Source organism: Oncorhynchus clarkii, chromosome 5, assembly GCF_045791955.1.
Source record: "Oncorhynchus clarkii lewisi isolate Uvic-CL-2024 chromosome 5, UVic_Ocla_1.0, whole genome shotgun sequence".
Classification (NCBI taxonomy): domain Eukaryota; kingdom Metazoa; phylum Chordata; class Actinopteri; order Salmoniformes; family Salmonidae; genus Oncorhynchus; species Oncorhynchus clarkii.
The window spans coordinates 10,650,005-10,673,997 of NC_092151.1; the positions used below are offsets into that span (position 1 = coordinate 10,650,005).

The following is a 23,993-nucleotide window of genomic DNA, read 5'->3' on the forward strand; positions in this document are numbered from 1 at the left end:
AAATGACTCAAATTATGTCAATTAGCCTATCAGAAACTTCTAAAGCCATGACATAATTTTCTGGTAATTTCCAAGCTGTTTAAAGGCACAGTCGACATAGTGTATGTAAACTTCTGACCCACTGGAATTGTGATACAGTGAATTATAAGTGAAATAATCTGTCTGTAAGCAATTGTTGGAAAAATGACTTGTGTCATGCACAAAGTAGATGTCCTAACCGACTTGCCAAGACTATAGTTTGTCAACAAAAAATGTGTGGAGTGGTTGAAACTAGTTTTAATGACACCAACCTAAGTGTATGTAAACTTCTGACTTCAACTGTTCATATATATAAACAGTACCAGTCAAATGTTTGGACACACCTACTCATTCAAACGGGTTTTCTTTATTTTTATAATTTTCTACATTGTAGAATAAGAGTGAAGACATCAAAACTATGAAATAACACATATAGAATCATGTAGTAACCAAAACAGTGTTAAACAAATCAAAATATATTTTAGATTTTTCAAAGTAGCCACCCTTTGCCTTGATGACAGCTTTGCACACTCTTGGCATTCTCTCAACCAACTTCATGAGGAATGCTTTTCCTTGAAGGAGTTCCCACACATACTGAGCACTAGTTGGTTGCTTTTCCATCACTCTGCATTCCAACTCATCCCAAACCATCTCAATTGGGTTTACGGTCGGGATATTTTGGAGGCCAAGTCATCTGATGCTGCACTCCATCACTCTCCTTCTTGGTCAAATAGCCCTTACACAGCCTGGAGGTGTGGGTCATTGTCCTGTTGAAAAGCAAATTAAGCGCAAACCAGACGGTTTGCTGAAGAATACTGTAGTTGCTATGATGGTTAAGTATGCCTAAATCACTGAAGGTGTCACCAGCAAAGCACCCCCACACCATCACACCTCCTCCTCCATGCTTCATGGTGGGAACCACACATGCAGAGATCATTCAATCACTTACTCTGCCTCTCACAAAGACACTGCGGTCAGAGCCAAAAATCTCAAATTTGGACTCATCAGAGCAAAGGACAGATTCTTCTTATTGCTGTCCTTTAGTAGTGATTTCTTTGCAGCAATTTGACCATGAAGGCCTGATTCACATAGTCTCCTCTGAACAGTTGATGTTGAAATGTCTCTGTTACTTGAACTCTGTGAAGCATTTATTTAGGCTGCCGTTTCTGAGGCTGGTAACTCTAATGAACTTATCCTCTGCAGCAGAGCTTACTCTGGGTCTTCCTTTCCTGTGGCGGTCCTCATGAGAGACAGTTTCATCATAGTGCTTGATGGTTTTTGCGACTGCACTTGAAGAAACTTTCAAACTTCTGGAAATGTTCCGTACTGGCTGACCTTCATGTCTAAAAGTAATGATGGACTGTCATTTCTCTTTGCTTATTGGAGCTATTCTTGCCATAATATGGACTATTCTTGCCATAATATGGTATTTAACCAAATAGGGCCATCGTCTGTATGTCACCCCTATCTTGCCACAACATAACTGATTGGCTCAAACGTATTAAGAAGGAAAGAAATTCCACAAATTAACTTTTAAGAAGGCACACCTGTTAATTGAAATGTATTCCAGGTGACTACCTCATGAAGCTGGTTGAGAGAATGCCAAGTGTGTGCAAAGCTGTCATCAAGGTAAAGAGTGGCTACTTTGAAGAATCTAAAATCTAAAATATATTTAGATTTGTTTAACAGATTTTTGGTCACTACATGATTCCGTGTGTGTTATTGAAGAGGTTGATGTCTTCACTATTATACATTTGTTTAAAAAAACAGTTTTGCCTTTGTCATTATGGGGTATTGCGTGTATATTGAGGGGGTGGAGGGTATTTAATCCATTTTAAAATAAATCTATAACGTAACAAAAGTTAAGGGGTCTGAATACTTTCCAAATGCACTGTACTCTATATATAAAGTATGTGGACACCCCTTCAAATTAGTGGATCGGCTATTTCAGCTACACCCGTTGCTGATAGGTATATACAATCCAGCACACAGTCATGCAATTTCTATAGACAAACATTGGCAGTAGAATGGCCTTACTGAAGAGCTCAGTGACTTTCAACGTAGCACCGTCATAAGATGCCACCTTTCCAACAAGTCAGTTAGTTACATTTCTGCCCTGCTAGAGCTGCCCCGGTCAACTGTAAGTGCTGTTATTGTTAAGTGGAAATTAAGTTAAGTGGAGCAACAACGGCTCAGCCGCGAAGTTGTAGGCCACACAAGCTCATAGAACGGGACCGCTGAGTACTGAACCACGTAGCGCGTAAAATTCATCTGTCCTCGGTTGTAACACTCACCACTGAGTTCCAAACTACCTCTGGAAGCAATGTCAGCACAATAACTGTTCGTCGGGAGCTTCATGAAATGTGTTTCCATGGCCGTTTAGCCATACACAAGTCTAAGATCACCATGCGCAATGCCAAGCATTGTCTGGAGTGGTGTAAAACTTGCTGTTGTGATGAATCACGCTTCACCATCTGGCAGTCCGACAGACGAACCTGGGTTTGGCGGATGCCAGGAGAACGCTACCTGCCCTAATGCATAGTGCCCACTGTAAAGGAGGAGGAATACTGGTCTGGGGCCGTTTTTCATGTTTGGGCTAGGCCCCTTAGATCCAGTGAGGGGAAATTGTAACGTTCCAGCATACAATGACATTCTCGATGATTCTGTGCTTCCAACTTTGTGGCAACAGTTTGGGGAAGGCCCTTTCCTGTTTCAGCATGACAATGTACCTGTGCATAAAGCGAGGTCCATACAGAAATGGTTTGTCGAGATCAGTGCGGAAGAACTTGACTGGCCAGAGCCCTGACCTCAACCCCAGTGAACACCTTTGGGAGATATTTGATCTCCGATTGCAGGCCAGGACTAATCGCCCAACATTAGTGCCCGACCTCACTAATGCTCCTGTGGCTGAATGGAAGCAAGTCCACGCAGCAATGTTTCAACATCCAATGGAAAGCCTTCCCAGAAGAGTGGAGGCTGTTATGGAAGCTACAGGGGGGACCAACTCCATATTAATGCCCATGATTATGGAATGAGATGTTCCACAAGCAGGTGTCCACATACTTTGGTCATGTAGTTTAAATTAAGAGGTGAAGAGGTCAGCTAGGACACTGGACAGATATAAATAAACAAGTGAAGAGGTCAGTTAGGATACTGGGAAGATGTAAATATTTTGGTGAAACGGTCAGTTAGGACACAGAAAAAAAGGATGTCAATTATCCCTCCCATTCTGTTACTGTTAAGTGGAAGACATTACATCAAACACATTTTAGAGATCAATCAGATTTCATGCCATGAGTAAAATTAGAGTGTACATTTGCTGAAAACTGTTGATTGTGTAAAATGGTTTGTGCTGTTCCCAGCATTTGTTTTGTTGATTCACTTTATTTACATCTGTGGTCTCACACCTCTCATTTTCTTACAGTCTCTTCTTAAAGGTAAACATTTGACAGAATACACATGAACAAATACCTATACTGTATAAAGAAAGACTAGATCTCTGGACAGTATTTTTCTCATCTCACGTTTCAGGTGGACCTGTTTCGTATTATCAAGGTTTTATTAAAAAATGATTTGGGATTTAGAGTTCAATAGAGGAAAGGAGAGAAAGGGCTCTCTCTATTCAATCCGCCAAGCTGAAGATCCGCTTTATAGTGCCATTGACAATTAAAGGCAACGTTCCCGTGGTCGCGGAGACCGTATTCTAGGTCAACGATGCATATGTTGGCTCGATCGGAAATGACTTGTTATGTTAACGCTGCTAAAACGTTAAAATGTTAACGCTCCTCTTCCGCGATACTTTGGCTCTAAGAGGGAGACATCTGGAGCAGACAAAGAAAACAATTTCACATGTACAAAAGGCCTACATAAAGTGAAAAAAAAATTAAAAAAATGTGAAAGAGAAGGTGAAGGTCTTGTAAAGAACCAACCCACACATGGACTGATTAAATCTAAAGTGGACACTAGGTAGGTCTCCAAATAGATTGGTGTAGCAGATTGGATCTGTGAAAATCACTCATCAGCATGAAGTGTTGCCCCTTGATCCATTCAAGAAGGCAATTTCCATAGTGAGATGGGTTGGGACACTTTAGGAGGTCCTGATTTCAAGTCGTGGTATGAGCTGAATCAGGGGGAAGCGGTACTCGCTAAGCAAGCATTGTGGCATCCTTAACATGGGCACTGGAGCAAATGTTTAGGCTGAAAAACAACAGCTTGCACCCGGAAAGTAGTGCAATATAACTACTGTAATACAACTAAATGTAATTTTTCAGGATTTTTACCAACATTTCATAGTAGGCCCTATCATACATCCGAGTTATGTATTTGTCCTCACCCCCCAAAAGCATAGATCGATCAATAGAGACACCTTTATGTAAAATGACTTACAATTATAAGCCTCATTTAATGTATTTGTACTATTTCACGCAAATTTATATTCATGTATGTATGTTGATGTGTTCATTTAGCCTGTTGCACAAGCATATCAGTCTCCTAGGATGTCTCTGATTGATGGAATGGTATAATAACCAATGAGATTTGGGACCTCCCCTGATGTTTCTGAAGCTGCTGAGGGAGCTTTATGAACCTGAGCCGCGGTGCACCGGTATATGGCCCGTGATGTGAGTGGCCAAAAGCGGTGAGGGAGGAGCGCCCTTCTCAAATGCAACAGTAATCTGCACCGCTCGGTTAGGTTGTCAACAAGGCAGCATGGTACATCTTCCAGAAACATACAATATATATTTTCTGTTAAATATATGGTAGAAAGTTCAAACTAGTTTTCATTGGGAAGGCAGATAAAGCATTTTTTTTTAAGCAATCATTTTTGAATGTGAAAACACAGATTCCTACTCATTACTCAACATGCCTAATATAGCCTAGGCTACATTACTTTTGTTTTGAGCCGATTTCTCGAGTGGATTTTGAACTGGACACCTAGCTCACACCCAGGAGGCAGCCGGGTTCCAAAACGAATGCTATCATTTTTCAAACCGTTGATAACCCAGGCCAGATAATCGAATCCCCTCATTGTCAACACAAATATGGAAAATGGCCGCGTGCATCCCCGCTAATTCAAAACAAGCTATTCACTATTAACAATACAATTAAACAATTTTAAATCATTTTTAGAAACGCCACTGAACAGGGGGACATTTGAATATGAGTTTTAGCAAGTAGTTTTTCCCTCCGTGATGCTCAATAGTCGAAAGATGGCAAGACTTTCAATAGTTTCTTTGAGGAAACTTTTTGTTTTCTTCCTCTGCCTATCAGCTGTACTTTTCCTTCTGATTACTCTGCAGGTATTTATCGTTACAGTGACATGAACGAAAAGTATCGAGGTCGAATAGAAACACTGTCAGTTGTACACGACAGTAGTGACCTTTTCACGCCAATGGTTTCCACCGTTGTGAAATGTATCCATTTTTCTCCAGAGCTCTAGGAGTGCTTACATTGTGTCTTCAAAAACGTGGCACTATATATAATAACAAACGCTTTGCACGCACACATTTGCATATAGAGAGTTGTGTTGATTCCTATCTTTTGTTTGCAGGCAGAAACGCAATATATTCCATCCCCAATCTCTGTTCCTAGGTCTGTTTGGTCTATCTGACTAATACTGGGATGAAAACTAGAATTTCTTTCACCTCTGGTATTTCCTTATCTTTTCCCACCTGGTTAACCATCTCAATCCCATATCAGTAACTGGTATATTCCAGAATGCATGGAATTAGATGTCTATTGGTATTTTGAACTCATTAATTTAGCTATACATGCATTATTGTATGTATTATCATCATACTTTTGTGGGGTTTTACTGTCAGGCTGCATGTGTGTGTTTATGCTGAGGTTCATGTTATTGCATGCATTGCACATCTTCATGAAAATGACCACAACCGGAATCGTTCAAAATCCATATACTTCCTAAACAGTGTGGTGTCAAAAAGGTGGTCTACATTTCCCAAAAGATACTATATATATTTTCTGTCTTTGCATAGGTGGTGGTGGAGCTTGGTCAGTTTGAACGGACAGTACACATCCTCCCTCCAAGGGACCTACACGAGTCAGGCTGGAGACATCGTTTACATGGTAGCGGACTGTTGGCCAGTGAGAGAACCTCCCCTGGGGGTCCAGAGGGCCATTACCCTTACATTGTATGGTGGTCCCCACTAACAGGAGAGATTGGCCGACTAGGAGAGTGTGGGACAAACAAGTGCTTCTTCACCATCAACAGGACCCTCTACTCTCACCCATCTACACAGGCATTCCTTTTCTATGGTGAGACTTTTATTTTTTTACATTTGTTGAAACTATAGGAACATCTGAAAATTAGAAAATGTACAATGTATGGGTCTGTATAGTTCCTGAAGTTGTGTAAATCATTATCTTAACTTGGTATGGTGTTTGATATAGATTGTTTGTTTTCATGATACTTAGCCTAGTTGACAAGAGGCTTGAAGGAGGACAAGATGTAGTACATTGTTACAGTCAAGTGAAAACTGATTAGGCCATCTTTGTTGTGGTTTGTTATACCATTAGCATCCTCTGATTCTTCAATTGATGTCATACGGGACAGTCAGGATGGAACCGGGTTTTTTGATTTGAGTAAACATAATCAAATGTACACTAGAGGGAGCCATTGTTGTGTAGGTCCAAGCTGAAGAGAAGGCCCTGGTATTGCATCTCTAAGTAACTCTGTTGGTTCAACTGTTTCCAAGTAAATAGTTTACCCTAGAGCACCTTATTGCGAAACAGTGATTGGTGATAGATAATATTTTCATATCCTGTAGGCCTGCCTTATGTGTATAGCTTTAAAAACTCTTGGTGGAATTGCAATGCAGTTTAATGTATGTTCAGAATCACATTTGGTTCTTACCTTGGTTCTAACCATCATTTTCTTAGAGTGAACTATAGAGTTCTATGTATCCATTTGCATTGTGTACATCCATATGCTTATTATTGCAGTAATATTAACCTTCTCATTGAGGATTTCTGATATACAGTACCAATCAAAAGTTTGAACACACCTACTCATTCAAGGGTTTTTCTTTTTTGTACTATTTTCTACATTGTAGAATAATAGTGAAGACATCAAAGCTATGAAATAACACATATAGAATCATGTATTAACCAAAAAAGTGTTAAACAAATCGAAATATATTTTATATTTGAGATCCTTTAAAGTAGCCACCCATTGACTTGATGACAGCTTTGCACACTCTTGTCATTCTCTCAACCAGCTTCATGATGAATGCTTTTCCAACAGTCTTGAGAGACTTGTTGACTGCTTTTCCTTCACTCTGCGGTCCAACCCAAACCATCTCAATTGGGTTTGCGGTCGGGTGATTGTGGAGGCCAGGTCATCTGATGCTGTACTCCATCACTCTCCTTCTTGGTCAAATAACCTTTACACAGCCTGGAGGTGTGGTTTGGGTCATTGTCCTGTTGAAAAACAAATTATTGTCCCACTAAGCGCAAACCAGATGGGATGGCGTTCGCTACAAAATTCTGTGGTAGCCATGCTGGTTAAGTGTACCTTGAATTCTAAATAAATCACAGACAGTGTCACCAGCAAGGCACCATCACACCACCTCCTCCATGCTTCATGGTGGGAACCACACATACAGCGATAATCTGTTAATCTACTTTGCGTCTCACAAAGACATGGCGGTTGGAACCAAAAATCTCCAAAGGACAGATTTCCACAGGTATAATGTCCATTGCTCGTGTTTCTTGGCCCAAGCAAGTATCTTCTTATTGTTGTCCTTTAGTAGTGGTTTGTTTGCAGCAATTCGACCATGGCCAGTCTCCTATAAACAGTTCATGTTGAGATGTGTCTGTTACTTATTTGGGCTGCAATTTCTGAGGTACAGTTAACTCCAATGAACTTATCAAATAAAATGTTATTTGTCACATGATTCGAATACAACAGGTGTAGGTAGACCTTACTGTGAAATGCTTACTTATAAGCCCTTAACCAACAATGCAGTTCAAGTAACAGACTTAAAAATATTAAATATATAATCAATAATAATAAAATATTAAATATATAATCAATAATAATAAAATATTAAATATATAATCAATAATATAAAATATTAAATATATAATCAATAATAATAAAATATTAAATATATAATCAATAATAATAAAATATTAAATATATAATCAATAATAATAAAATATTAAATATATAATCAATAATAGTAAACTATTAAATATATAATCAATAATAATAAAATATTAAATATATAATCAATAATAATAAAATATTAAATATATAATCAATAATAATAAAATATTAAATATATAATCAATAATAATAAAATATTAAATATATAATCAATAATAATAAATATTTACTAATTAAACTAAAGTAAAAAATATCTCATCAATCAAAAAGTAACACAATACATTTACATAACAGTAAGGAGGCTCTATACAGGTGTACCGGTACCGAGTCAATATGCAGGGGTACAAGTTGGTCGAGGTAATTTGTAACGTGACTATGCATAGATAATAAACAGCGAGTAGCAGCAGTGTCAAAACAAAGGGGGGGTCAATGTAAATAGTCCCGGTGGCCATTTGATTAGTATAGTTGTTCAGCAGTCTTATGGCTTGGGAATATAAGCTGTTTAAGAGCCTTTTGGTCCAAAACTTGGCACTCTGGTACCGCTTGCCGTGCGGTAGCAGAGAGAACAGTCTATGACTTGGGTGACTGGAGTTTTGGAAAAAAATGTAGGCCTTCCTCTGACACCGCCTAGTATAGAGGTCCTGGATGTCAGGAAGCTTGGCCCCAGTGATGTACTGGGCCGTACGCACTACCCTCTGTTGCCCCATTTGATTAGTTTAGTCGTTCAGCAGTTGCCATACCTGGTGGTGATGCAACCGGTCAGGATGCTCTCGATGGTGCAACTTTTTGAGGATCTGGGGACCCATCCCAAAACTTTTCAGTCTCCTGAGGGGGAAAAGGTGTTGTCGTGGCCTCTTCACAACTGTCTTGGTGTGTTTTAACCATGATAGTTTTTTGGTGATGTGGACACCAAGGAACTTGAAACTCTCGACCCGCTTCACTTCAGTCCCGTCTATGTTCGGCCCTCCTTTTCCAATAGTCCACAATCAGCTCCTTTGTCTTGCTCACATTGAGAGGTTGTTGTCCTGGCACCACACTGTCAGGTCTCTGACCTCTTCCCTATAGGCGGTCTCATCGTTGTCGGTGATCAGGCCTACCACTTTTGTGTCATCAGCGAACTGGTGTTGGAGTCGTGCTTGGCCATGCAGTCATGGGTGAACAGGGAGTACAGGAGGGGACTAAGCACGCACCCCTGAGGTGCCCAAGTGTTGAGGATCAGCATGGCAGATGTGTTGTTGTTTACCCTTACCACCTAGGGGCGGCACATCAGGAAGTCCAGGATCCAGTTGCAGAGGGAGGTGTTTAGTCCCAGAGTCCTTAGCTTAGTGATGATCTTGGTGGGCACAATGGTGTTGAATGCTGAGCTGTAGTCAATGAACAGCATTCTCACATAGGTGTTCCTTTTGTCCAGGTGGGAAAAGGCAGTGTGGAGTGCAATTGAGATTGGGTCATCTGTGTATCTGTTGGGGCGGTATGCGAATTGGAGTGCGTCTAGGGTTTCTGGCATGATGGATGTGAGCCATGAACAGCCTTTCAAAGCACTTCATGGCTACCAACGTAATCATTTAGGCAGGTTACCTTCGCTTTTTTGGGCACAGGAACTATGGCGGTCTGTTTGAAACAGGGAGAGGTTGAAAATGTCAGTGAAGGCACTTGCCAGTTGGTCTGCGCATGCTCGGAGTACACATCCTGGTAATCCGTCTGGCCCCGCAGCTTTGTAAATGTTGACCTGTTTAAAGGTCTTGCTCACATCAGCTATGGAGAGCTTGATCACACATAAAAGGCATTTAGCTCATCTGGTAGGCTCGCATCACTGGGCAGCCTGCCGTCTGGGTTTCCCTTCGTAGTCCGTAATAGTTTGCAAGCCCTGCCACATCCGACGAGCGTCAGCGCCGATGTAGTAGGGTTCAATCTTAGTCCTGTGTTGACCTTTTGCCTGTTTGATGGTTCGTAGTGGGATTTCTTATAAGCGTCCGGATTAGTGTCCCATTCCTTGAAAGCGGCAGCTCTAGCCTTTAGCTCGGTATGAACGCTGCCTGTAATCCATAGCTTTTGGTTGGGAAATGTCGTCAATACACTTATTGATAAAGCCGGTGACTGAGGTGGTATACTCCTCAATGCCATTGGATGAATCCCTGAACATATTCCTGTCTGTGCTTGCCAAACAGTCCTGTAGTGTATCATCCGCTTCATCTGACCACTTCCTTATTGAGTGAGTCACTGGAACTTCCTTCTTGTAAGCAGGAATCAGGAGAATCGAATTATGGTCAGATTTGCCAAATGGAGGGCGAGGGAGAGCTTTGTATGCGTCTCTGTGTGTGGAGTAAAGGTGGTCTAGAGTATTTTTTTTCCTCTGGTTGCACATGTGACATGCTGGTAGAAATGAGGTAAAACTGATTTGTTTGCCTGCATTAAAGTCCCCGGCCACTATGAGTGTTGCCTCTGGATGTGCATTCTATTGTTTGCTAGGGCCTTATACAGCTCATTGAGTGTGGTCTTAGCGCCAGCATCGGTTTGTGGTGGTAAATAGATGGCTATGAATAATATAGATATTGTGGTCTACAGCTTATCATGAGGTACTCTACCTCAGGCGACTAGTACCTTGAGACTTCCTTAATGTTAGAACAGCACAAGCTGTTGTTGACAAATAGACACATCTTATCAGACGTAGCTGCTCTGTCCTGCCGAAACACGGAGAAGCCAGACAGCTCTGTATTATCCGCATCGTCGTTCAGCCAAGTCTCTGTGAAACACAAGGTATTACAGTTTTAATGTCCCTTTAGTCTTAATCGTAGATCACCCAGACCTCCACCCTCTGTATTTCCATCTTCACGCAAATTACGGAGATTTGGGCTTGGTCTCTGGGGAATTTTATTTAAAAACTAAAATATTTAACCTTTATTTATTAACTAGGCAAGTCAGTTAAAACTTCTTGCTCCTACTTGAGACGCAGACGTCTCAAGTAGGCACCTGGAAATGCAAATGCGCTACGCTAAATGTTAAATGTACTCGTTAAAACTCAAACGTTCATTAAAATATACATGCAGGGTATTGAATTAAAGCTACACTCGTTGTGAATCTAGCCAACAAGTCAGATTTTTAAAATGCTTTTCGGCGAAAGCATGAGAAGCTATTATCTGATAGCATGCAACACCCCAAAATGCCTGAAGGCGACGTAAACAAAATAATTAGCGTAGCCGGCGCTACACAAAAACGCAGAAATAAAATATAAAACATTCATTACCTTTGATGATATTCTTTGTTGGCACTCCTATATGTCCCATAAACATCACAAATTGGTCTTTTTCTCGATTAAATCCGTCCATGAATGCCCAAAATATCCATTTGTATAGCCTGTCTGCATCACGAAAAAAGCTCTCTTCCAACTCTCTTCCAACAGTCATGTTTAAAAATGATATAAGTTGCCTATATTCTTTGACAAAACACTTCAACCTACTTTTATAACCCAACTTTAGGTATTTGTAAACGTTAATAAGCGATCAAATTGATCACTGGGCAATCTGTATTCAATAGCAGCTACAAAAGAAAACATTGTGTCCATTTTTCAATCTTCCAAAATCGATTGAGGTAGGCTGGATGGAATCACGGATCTATTGGTAATGTCTCAAAGGATTTTTGTCAATGAAAATGACGTTTTTGGCGACATCGTGTGGAAGCTGTATGAATTGCATCCGTCTCCATATTAAATTTGGTTTCCTTTAAATAATCCATGAAAGGGGCGCATGGATACTTTTTTCAGATTTCAGTGACCAGTTTTTCTTGCGCTTTTCGATGAAACACACGCTCTGTTATAGTCACAGCCGTGATTTAACCAGTTTTAGAAACTTCAGAGTGTTTTCTATCCACACATACTAATCATATGCATATACTATATTCCTGGCATGAGTAGCAGGACGCTGAAATGTTGCGCGATTTTTAACAGAATGTTCGAAAAAGGAGGGGGTAGGATAAATCAAATCAAATTTATTTATATAGCCCTTCGTACATCAGCTGATATCTCAAAGTGCTGTACAGAAACCCAGCCTAAAACCCCAAACAGCAAGCAATGCAGGTGTAGAAGCACGGATAAAGAGGTTAAGAAAAAATTATTATTTACAATGACAGGGGCTGGGATAAAAAAAATAATAATAATAAAAAATAAATATATATATATATATAAAAATAGGACCAAACACACACTTCATTCATTCACTGCCTAGAAGGCCAGCATCCCGGAGTCGCTTATTCACTGTTGACCTTGAGACTGGTGTTTTGCGGGCACTATTTAATAAAGCTGCCAGTTGAGGGCTTGTGAGGCATCTGTTTCTCAAACTAGACACTCTAATGTACTTGTCCTCTTACTCAGTTGGACACCGGGGCCTCCCACTCCTCTTTCTATTCTGGTTAGAGCCAGTTTGCGCTGTTCTGTGAAGGAAGTGGTACACAGCGTTGTACCAGATCTTCAGTTTCTTGGCAATTTCTCGCATGGCATAGCATTCATTTCTCAGAACAAGAATAGACTGACGAGTTTCAGAAGAAAGTTCTTTGTTTCTGGCCATTTTGAGCCTGTAAACGAACCCACAAATGCTGATGCTCCAGATACTCAACTAGTCTAAAGAAGGCCAGTTTTATTGCTTCTTTAATCAGAACAACAGTTTTCAGCTGTGCTAAATGATGAACTTTGAATAGCTAACACAACGTGCCATTGGAACACAGGAGTGATGGTTGCTGATAATGGGCCTATGTAGATATTCCATTTAAAAAATCAGTTGTTTCCAGCTGCAATAGTCATTTACAACATTAACAATGTCTACACTGTATTTCTGATCAATTTGATGTTATTTTAATGGACAAAAAAGTAGCTTTTCTTTCAAAACAAGTGACCCAAAACTTTTGAATGGTTGTGTATATCTTATTATTACTGTAATATTAACCTTCTCATTTAGGATTTCCTATATATATCTAATTATTACTGTAATATTAACCTTCTCATTGAGGATTTCCTATATATATATTATTACTGTAATATTAACCTTCTCATTGAGGATTTCCTATATACACTGCTCAAAAAAATAAAGGGAACACTTAAACAACACAATGTAACTCCAAGTCAATCACACTTCTGTGAAATCAAACTGTCCACTTAGGAAGCAACACTGATTGACAATACATGTCACATGCTGTTGTGCAAATGGAATAGACAACAGGTGGAAATTATAGGCAATTAGCAAGACACCCCCCAATAAAGGAGTGGTTCTGCAGGTGGGGACCACAGACCACTTCTCAGTTCCTATGCTTCCTGGCTGATGTTTTGTTCACTTTTGAATGCTGGCGGTGCTTTGACTCTAGTGGTAGCATGAGACGGAGTCTACAACCCACACAAGTGGCTCAGGAAGTGCAGCTCATCCAGGATGGAACATCAATGCGAGCTGTGGCAAGAAGGTTTGCTGTGTCTGTCAGCGTAGTGTCCAGAGCATGGAGGCGCTAGCAGGAGACTGGCCAGTACATCAGGAGACGTGGAGGAGGCCGTAAGAGGGCAACAACCCAGCAGCAGGACCGCTACCTCCGCCTTTGTGCAAGGAGGAGCAGGAGGAGCACTGCCAGAGCCCTGCAAAATGACCTCCAGCAGGCCACAAATGTGCATGTGTCTGCTCAAACGGTCAGAAACAGACTCCATGAGGGTGGTATGAGGGCCCGACGTCCACAGGTGGGGGTTGTGCTTACAGCCCAACACCGTGCAGGACGTTTGGCATTTGCCAGAGAACACCAAGATTGGCAAATTCACCACTGGCGCCCTGTGCTCTTCACAGATGAAAGCAGTTTCACACTGAGCACATGTGACAGTCTGGAGACGCTGTGGAGAACGTTCTGCTGCCTGCAACATCCTCCAGCATGACCGGTTTGGCGGTGGGTCAGTCATGGTGTGGTGTGGCATTTCTTTGGGGGGGCGCTCAGCCCTCCATGTGCTCGCCAGAGGTAGCCTGACTGCCATTAGGTACCGAGATGAGATCCTCAGACCCCTTGTGAGACCATATGCTGGTGCGGTTGGCCCTGGGTTCCTCCTAATGCAAGACAGTGCTAGACCTCATGTGGCTGGAGTGTGTCAGCAGTTCCTGCAAGACGAAGGCTTTGATGCTATGGACTGGCCCTCCCGTTTCCCAGACCTGAATCCAATTGAGCACATCTGGGACATCATGTCTCGCTCCATCCACCAACGCCACATTGCACCACAGACTGTCCAGGAGTTGGCGGATGCTTTAGTCCAGGTCTGGGAGGAGTTCCCTCAGGAGACCATCCGCCACCTCATCAGGAGCATGCCCAGGCATTGTAGGGAGGTCATACAGGCACGTGGAGGCCACACACACTACTGAGCCTCATTTTGACTTGATTTAAGGACATTACATCAAAGTTGGATCAGCCTGTAGTGTGGTTTTCCACTTTAATTTTGAGTGTGACTCCAAATCCAGACCTCCATGGGTTGATAAATTTGATTTCCATTGATAATTCTTGTGTGATTTTGTTGTCAGCACATTCAACTATGTAAAGAAAAAAGTATTTAATAAGAATATTTCATTCATTCAGATCTAGGATGTGTTATTTTAGTATTCCTTTTATTTTTTTGAGCAGTGTACTTCACCTTCTCGTTGAGGATTTCCTATATACAGTGGGGCAAAAAAGTATTTAGTCAGCCACCAATTGTGCAAGTTCTCCCACTTAAAAAGATGAGAGAGGCCTGTAATTTTCATCAAAGGTACACTTCAACTATGACAGACAAAATGAGAAGAAAAAAAATCCAGAAAATCACATTGTAGGATTTTTAATGAATTTATTTGCAAATTATGGTGGAACATAAGTATTTGGTCACCTACAAACAAGCAAGATTTCTGGCTCTCACAGACCTGTAACTTCTTCTTTAAGAGACTCCTCTGTCTTCCACTCGTTACCTGTATTAATGGCACCTGTTTGAACTTGTTATCAGTATAAAAGACACCTGTCCACAACCTCAAACAGTCACACTCCAAACTCCACTATGGCCAAGACCAAAGAGCTGTCAAAGGACACCAGAAACAAAATTGTAGACCTGCACCAGGATGGGAAGACTGAATCTGCAACAGGTAAGCAGCTTGGTTTGAAGTAATCAACTGTGGGAGCAATTATTAGGAAAAGGAAGACATACAAGACCACTGATAATCTCCCTCGATCTGGGGCTCCACGCAAGATCTCATCCCATGGGGTCAAAATGATCACAAGAACGGTGAGCAAAAATCCCAGAACCACACGGGGGGACCTAGTGAATGACCTGCAGAGAGCTGGGACCAAAGTAACAAAGCCTACCATCAGTAACACACTACGCCGCCAGGGACTCAAATCCTGCAGTGCCAGACGTGTCCCCCTGCTTAAGCCAGTACATGTCCAGGCCCGTCTGAAGTTTGCTAGAGAGCATTTGAATGATCCAGAAGAAGATTGGGAGAATGTCATATGGTCAGATGAAACCAAAATAGAACTTTTTGGTAAAAACTCAACTCGTCATGTTTGGAGGACAAAGAATGCTGAGTTGCATCCAAAGAACACCTACTGTGAAGCATGGGGGTGGAAACATCATGCTTTGGGGCTGTTTTTCTGCAAAGGGACCAGGACGACTGATCCGTGTAAAGGAAAGAATGAATGGGGCCATGTATCGTGAGATTTTGAGTGAAAACCTCCTTCCATCAGCAAGGGCATTGAAGATGAAACGTGGCTGGGTCTTTCAGCATGACAATGATCCCAAACACACCGCCCAGGCAACGAAGGAGTGGCCTAGCCACTAAGAAGCATTTCAAGGTCCTGGAGTGGCCTAGCCAGTCTCCAGATCTCAACCCATAGAACATCTTTGGAGGGAGTTGAAAGTCCGTGTTGCCCAGCAACAGCCCCAAAACATCACTGCTCTAGAGGAGATCTGCATGGAGGAATGGGCCAAAATACCAGCAACAGTGTGTGAAAACCTTGTGAAGACTTACAGAAAACGTTTGACCTCTGGCATTGCCAACAAAGGGTATATAACAAAGTATTGAGATAAACTTTTGTTATTGACCAAATACTTATTTTCCACCATAATTTGCAAATAAATTCATTAAAAATCCTACAATGTCATTTTCTGAATTTTTTTCTCATTTTGTCTGTCATAGTTGAAGTGTACCTATGATGAAAATTACAGGCCTCTCTCATCAAAAATTACAGGCCTCTCTCATTAATCAGCCACAATTGGTGGCTGATTAAATACTTTTTTGCCCCACTGTATGTCTTATTAGAGTATATTAACAGCTGCTCCTTAACAGCTTCTACCCCCAAGCCATTAGACTGGTGAACAATTCATCAAATGGCCACCCAGACTATTTACATTGACCCCACCCCCCCCCCCTACATTCATAGTCACTTTACCCCTTCCCCCTGTATATAGCCTTATGCCATTTTTTACTTTATTTTATTTAGTAAATATTTTCTTACTCCATTTTGTGAACTGTATTATTGGTTAAGGACTTGTAAGTAAGCATTTCACGGTAAGGTCTGTGACGAATAGAATTTGATTTGATAATAACCTTCTCATTGAGGATTTCCTATATATATCGACAGCCTAGAAGAGGACAGAAGTGCACCCAATTTAAGAAGATATCCGAGACACATTGATTTGTACATTTCTGATGACAGCAAAATACCTGGCATCTCCTATTATAAACACTGCAAGGCAGAAAGACATACAACTGTTACTTCATCATTGTTCAGATCCCAGAGTAATATGTCTGTCATCTCAGACAAGATGAGTAAAAGGAAGAATATAAAACATATTTTATGTTAATCTACTTTACGTATTACTTATGTAATTAGCAAAATGGTCAGCATTGCATTCGATGTGCTGACCTTTCACATTCAAGACATATAAACTCTATACTAATGTCTCCCCTTTCCAACCTTCTTGAATCAAACCAGGCACCGATTTCAACATCGAGAGTCTTCCTCTGCCGAGGAGAGAGCACCACCAGTGGGCCTTGTTTCACGAGGAGTCGCCCAAAAACAACTACAAGCTCTTCCACGAGCCCGTCATCACCCTCTTTAACCACACGGCCACCTTCAGCCAGCACTCCCAGCTGCCCCTCACCTCCCAGCACCTGGAGAACCTGGAGGTCCTGACCTCCCAGACCTACCTGGTGTCCCTCAACCAGAAGAACGAGCTGAGGAAAACACTAGCCCCAGTGGTGTACGTCCAGTCAGACTGCGACCCTCCGTCGGACCGGGATGCCTATGTGAGTGAGTTAATGAAGCACATCAGGGTTGATTCCTATGGACAATGCCTCCACAACAAAGACCTGCCTTCCCATCTGAGGGACTCGATTGCCATGGAGGAGCAGGCCTTCTACCAGATCCTGGCCCAGTACAAATTCATTCTGGCCTTTGAGAACGCCGTCTGTGACGACTACATCACCGAGAAACTATGGAGGCCTCTCAAGCTTGGGGTGGTTCCTGTGTATTACGGTGCTCCCAATGTTCGGCAATGGCTGCCGAGCAACAGTAGTGCGGTTGTAGTCGACCCAGACGAGCCCCCTGAAAAACTGGCTCTGTATCTGAAGAGACTAGATGAGGACGACAAGGAGTATGCCACTTATCTGGAGTGGAAGTTGAAGCGTGAAGTCTCCAACCTGGAGTTGGTAAAGGAGCTGAAGGAACGCCCATGGGGTGTCCAGGATCTGACACAGGAGAACTACATAGATGTGTTTGAGTGCATGGTGTGCAGCAGGGTGTGGGAGAACATCGACAGACAGAAAAAGGTAACAAGAACTGAACTGTTTTATTTGTGACATCTAATGATAAGGTTGCCAATTCCTTTGGACTACAATTTACTTGGTGTGTCAATGGTTTGACAATATGATTAGTTTGACTGTAAATAGTTGATTATACAGAATCTTAATTTGGATCCCCATTAGCTGACTCCATCATGAGAGCTAGATATCCCATGGTCCATACACACAATACAAAATACATTCGGCTTTAAATGATAAACATTACAAGACTGTAACACAGTATTGTGTTAATAATAATACTATTCAAGCTAGTATGAAATAGACCTGCACCAGTATTGTGTTTTTCTAGTGTGCCAATATAGTAACATTTCTGCTTCCCAAACAGGGCCTTGTTCCTAAAACCTGGCAAGCAGAGGGAAACCACCTAAAGTGTCCACTTCCGAGGGTATTTGACTTTGCTTCAGGCCCTAGAAAGCGGACATCTTTGCGAGGAATTTGGACGGCCAGTTACGAGCAGTCCAAGAAAGAGGCTAGGGCATTGCGTCACTTGGCTGAGAGGAACAAGAATTTCACTGTGGAGCAGTACTGGAAGGAAGTATTCACTGACTAAAACCCTACTAATACTAAAACACTATAATTCACATAGAAAATACCCTTGTTGTGATACAGTATCATTCTTCTATGGCCACCCAGTGCTTTGGTGGTGGTGTGTCAAAGTTCAGAAGCACTAGGAAAATGACAATGGTCCACATATGATGACTAATGGTTGAACATGACAATCACACAATAACCTTTGATCAATATATTTCATATCCTTAATATTTCAAAAGCTTGCTGTATAGCTATTGAAATCAACCATAGTTTTGACGACCAAAAAATAAAAAAAATGTGATTGATTCTAAAAGTGAGAGAATGTCTGGTCTTTCTAACGAAACCTTCCTTAAACCAAATTCCTTCAGGAGTCTACACCTCTGTCACGTTCAGGAATTACCATACAGCTTTTATCTTGTTTTTATTATGTTTTTACGTTAACTTTGCATTGCATTTTTTTTACTCTATTAAAACGATCATAAGAAAACATTTACTTTCCATGTTCTATACTGAACAAAAATACCTTTAAAAAAAAAAGGTGGATCAGAAAACCAGTCAGTATCTGGTGTGACCACCATTTGCCTCATGCATCGTGACATCTCCTTTGCATACAGTGTCTACGGAAAGTATTCCGACCCCTTAACTTTTTCCACATTTTGTTACGTTACGGTGTTGCTGATTGTGTTGCTGGTTATTGGGGGGAACTGGAACACGCTGTTGTACACAACGATCCAGAGTATCCTCAATGGGTGACATGTCTGAGTATGCAGGCCATGGAAGAACTGGGACATTTTTAGCTTCCAGGAATTGTGTACAGATCCTTGCGACATTGGGCCATGCATTATCATGCTGAAACATGAGGTGATGGAGGCAGATGAATGGCACAACAATGGGCCTCAGGATCTCTTCATGGTATCTCTGTGCATTCAAATTGCCATCGATAAAATGAAATTGTGTTTGTTTTCCGTAGCATTAGCAAGATGGCGCCAACTGTCCTTAGGGAACTATGCAGTAGTTTTTATATATTATTTCTTACATTGTTAGCCCAGAAAATGTTAATACATACAGCCAAGATATCAGAGTGACATCAACTTACCAACATTTCGACCAGGAATACGACCTTCCAGGACAATGGATCTAATCCCAGAGGCCGACCCAAAACAACGTCGCCGCAGAAGAGGTAGATGGAGCAGCCTCCTGGTCTGATTTCATAGGCATTCATTTCTGACGGGCCGCCCCCAGGTGATGAAGGTAGGAAACAACATCTCCACTTTGCTGATCCTCAACACTGGGGCCCCACAAGGGTGGGTGCTCAGCCCCCTCCTGTACTCCCTGTTCACCCATGACTGCGTGGCCATGTACGCCTAAAACTCAATCATCAAGTTTGCAGAAGACACAACAGTAGTGGGCTTGATTACCAACGATGACGAGACAGCCTACAGGGAGGAGGTGAGGGCACTCGGAGTGTGGTGTCAGGAAAACAACCTCTCATTCAATGTTAAAAAATCAAAGAAGATGATTGTGGACTTCAGGAAACAGCAGAGGGAGCACCCCCTATCCACATCAACGGGACAGCAGTGGAGAAGGTAGAACGTTTTAAGTTCCCCGGCGTACACATCACTGACAAACTGAAAAGGTCCACCCACACAGACAGTGTGGTGAAGAAGGTGTAACAGCGCCTCTTCAACCTCAGGAGGCTGAAGAAATTTGCTTGTTACCTAAAAACCTCACAAACTTTTACAGATCCACAATTGAGAGCATACTGTCGGGCTGTGTCCACGCCTGGTACGGCAACTGCGCCATTCTCAACCGCAAGGCTCTCCAGAGGGTGGTATGGTCTGCACAATGCATCACTGGGGGCAAACTACCTGCTCGCCAGGACACCAACAGCACCCGATGTGACAGGAAGGCCTTAAAGATCATCAAGAACAACAACCACCCGAGCCACTGCCTGTTCACCCCACTACATCCAGAAGGCGAGGTCAGTACAGTTGCATCAAAGCTGGGACCGAGAGACAGAAAAATAGCTTCTATCTCAAGGCCATCAAGACTGTTACACAGCCATCACTGACACAGAGAGGCTGCTGCCTACACACAGACTCGAAATCATTGGCCACTTTAATAAATGGATCACTAGTCACTTTAATAATGCCACTTTAATAATGTAAACGTATCTTACATACTCATCTCATGTATATACTGTATTTTATACCATTTATTGGATCTTGCCTATGCCGCTCAGTCATCGCTCATCCATATATTTATATGTACATATTCTTATTCCATCCCTTTAGATTTGTGTGCATTAGGTAGTTGTGGAATTGTTAGATTACTTGTTAGATATTACTGCACTGTCGGAACTAGAAGCACAAAGCATTTCGCTACACTCGCATTAACATCTCCTAACCATATGTACAGTGCCTTGCGAAAGTATTCGGCCCCCTTGAACTTTGCGACCTTTTGCCACATTTCAGGCTTCAAACATAAAGATATAAAACTGTATTTTTTTGTGAAGAATCAACAACAAGTGGGACACAATCATGAAGTGGAACGACATTTATTGGATATTTCAAACTTTTTTAACAAATCAAAAACTGAAAAATTGGGCGTGCAAAATTATTCAGCCCCCTTAAATTAATTCTTTGTAGCGCCACCTTTTGCTGTGATTACAGCTGTAAGTCGCTTGGGGTATGTCTCTATCAGTTTTGCACATCGAGAGACTGAAATTTTTTCCCATTCCTCCTTGCAAAACAGCTCGAGCTCAGTGAGGTTGGATGGAGAGCATTTGTGAACAGCAGTTTTCAGTTCTTTCCACAGATTCTCGATTGGATTCAGGTCTGGACTTTGACTTGGCCATTCTAACACCTGGATATGTTTATTTTTGAACCATTCCATTGTAGATTTTGCTTTATGTTTTGGATCATTGTCTTGTTGGAAGACAAATCTCCGTCCCAGTCTCAGGTCTTTTGCAGACTCCATCAGGTTTTCTTCCAGAATGGTCCTGTATTTGGCTCCATCCATCTTCTCATCAATTTTAACCATCTTCCCTGTCCCTGCTGAAGAAAAGCAGGCCCAAACCATGATGCTGCCACCACCATGTTTGACAGTGGGGATGGCGTGTTCAGGGTGATGAGCTGTGTTGCTTTTACGCCAAACATAACGTTTTGCATTGTTGCCAAAAAGTTCAATTTTGGTTTCATCTGACCAGAGCACCTTCTTATGGATATCTTTAAGAAATGGCTTTCTTCTTGCCACTCTTCCATAAAGGCCAGATTTGTGCAATATACGACTGATTGTTGTCCTATGGACAGAGTCTCCCACCTCAGCTGTAGATCTCTGCAGTTCATCCAGAGTGATCATGGGCCTCTTGGCTGCATCTCTGATCAGTCTTCTCCTTGTATGAGCTGAAAGTTTAGAGGGACGGCCAGGTCTTGGTAGATTTGCAGTGGTCTGATACTCCTTCCATTTCAATATTATCGCTTGCACAGTGCTCGGTTGGATGTACTGCCGAATTCTCTAAAACAACATTGGAGGCTGCTTATGATAGAGAAATCAACATTGAATTATCTGGCAACAGCTCTGTTGGAAATTCCTGCAGTCAGCATACAATTTGCACGCTCCCTCAACTTGAGACATCTGTGGCGTTGTGTGACAAAACTGCACATTTTAGAATGGCCTTTTATTGTCTCAAGCACAAGGCACACCTGTGTAATGATCGTGCTGTTAAAGCAGCTTCTTGATATGCTGGATAGATTATCTTGGCAAAGGAGAAATGCTCACTAACAGGGATGTAAACACATTTGTGCACAAAATTTGAGCGAAATAAGCTTTTTGTGAGTATGGACAATTTCTGGAATCTTTTTTATTTTTTCAGCTCATGAAACATGGGACCAACACTTTACATGTTGCGTTTATATTTTTGTAAAGTTTATTGAATTAGCAGAAAGTATACCTTATTTATGTACAGCATTAATGGAAGCAAAATGAACAATAACATTTTACAATATTACTATTACAGTCATTTCAGTCATGGATAACTAAAACTTAAAGTAATTTATCGAATGATATGTACATCATTGTGTGAAATGGTAACTGTGTGTGTGTTTGTGTGCGTGCGTGAGTCTGTTTATGTGTGCCTTTCTCTCCCTAGTCTAATGCAGCGTACTATTTTACCATAGATAGTCCTTTTTCAACATCAGTGCAGAGAGAGGACCTATGATCCTATTTCTCACATATCCCTTTATTTTTAATGGAACACTTCTCATCATTCCACAACCCTGAACGATTCCAGATCTCCCCACAGTCCTGGTCTGTTCCATTGTTGCCGTTGGGCTGCCCTCTCTCCCAATTCGCTGTGGTCAGTGGTGTACCATCCACCCATTTCCAGGTCCCTTCAGTAACTGAGTCAGTAAGACCAATCCAGACATTATTTTTTGTTTGGTATAATCCATTGATAAATACCTGTTCCTCTTTGCTGTTTATGATCACCAGATCTGCTCCAAACTCTTGGCATTCTTCACTGCTCTGAGTCCAGGTTTTTTTCTCATTGGTGATGTAGTAACAGCTGAATTCAAACTCCCTCCAGGCTTCTGGACAGCGTCTCCCTTTGATCTTCTTGTTCAGGTTTTCTTTCTCCTTCTGTAGCTGGTCTCTCTCCTTCTGTAGCTGGTCTCTCTCCTTCTGTAGCTGGTCTTTCTCCTTCTGTAGCTGGTCTCTCTCTTTAGTCAGGTTGTTGTAACTGGTCGATTGGTTTCTCTGGTAGACAGACAGGCTTATGATCCCAGCCAGTAGGAGAACACAAAGCAGCCCCAGACACACTGCAGCAGCTCTGGAGGGTCTCTTCCACCTCTGGAAAGGTGCTCCTTCTCTTGGGTTGGCCCTGAAGGAACTTGAATTGGCATATGTATTTTCATCATTGTCCATCTTGACACACTTCTGCTCAAATACAGTTAACTTCAATTGTTACTTCAGCTCTAGTTCTGAGTCAAGAGTCATCCTCAGTAATAGTGGACAGGAAACAGGAAATGTACAGTTCCTCAGTGCATGAAAATGCATAAATGTCTTAGAAATGCTGTTGGGTAAATACAACCACTCTCAAATTCAAAGACTGAGTCCATGACGTCGACATGCTTGTTTTAATGTATATTTAAACAAAGTTGTTTATTTACTTTTTATCTTCCTCTTCAGTCATGATAGGGTTTAAACATGATAGGGTTAAACAGTTCTTCTAAACTCTTCAGTCATGATAGGGTGTAAACATGATAGGGTTAAACAGTTCTTCTAAACTCTTCAGTCATGATAGGGTTTAAACATGATAGGGTTAAACAGTTCTTCTAAACTCTTCAGTCATGATAGGGTTTAAACATGATAGGGTTAAACAGTTCTTCTAAACTCTTCAGTCATGATGGGGTTTAAACATTAATACTAAACTCAAAGGGCCATGTTAGTCTAATGATTGTTGAACAGCAAGACTTTTGTTTCTT

The 23,993-nt window shown here is 41.6% G+C and overlaps 2 protein-coding genes across 2 annotated transcripts; one reads left to right on the plus strand and one right to left on the minus strand.

Annotated features, from left to right (window-relative positions):
- The first annotated feature begins 5,024 nt into the window (after positions 1 to 5,024).
- Positions 5,025 to 18,823, plus strand: LOC139409838 (fucosyltransferase 10). Its single transcript, XM_071155224.1, has 4 exons — positions 5,025 to 5,315; positions 6,012 to 6,291; positions 17,111 to 17,946; positions 18,305 to 18,823. Exons 1-4 carry the CDS (start codon positions 5,208 to 5,210, stop codon positions 18,527 to 18,529), a joined length of 1,449 nt encoding a protein of 482 aa, XP_071011325.1. The 5' UTR covers positions 5,025 to 5,207; the 3' UTR covers positions 18,530 to 18,823.
- Positions 18,824 to 22,731: 3,908 nt separating this feature from the next.
- On the minus strand, positions 22,732 to 23,433 carry LOC139409839 (CD209 antigen-like protein C). The gene has a single exon (XM_071155225.1). It carries the CDS (start codon positions 23,431 to 23,433, stop codon positions 22,732 to 22,734), a length of 702 nt encoding a protein of 233 aa, XP_071011326.1.
- Positions 23,434 to 23,993: the final 560 nt, after the last annotated feature.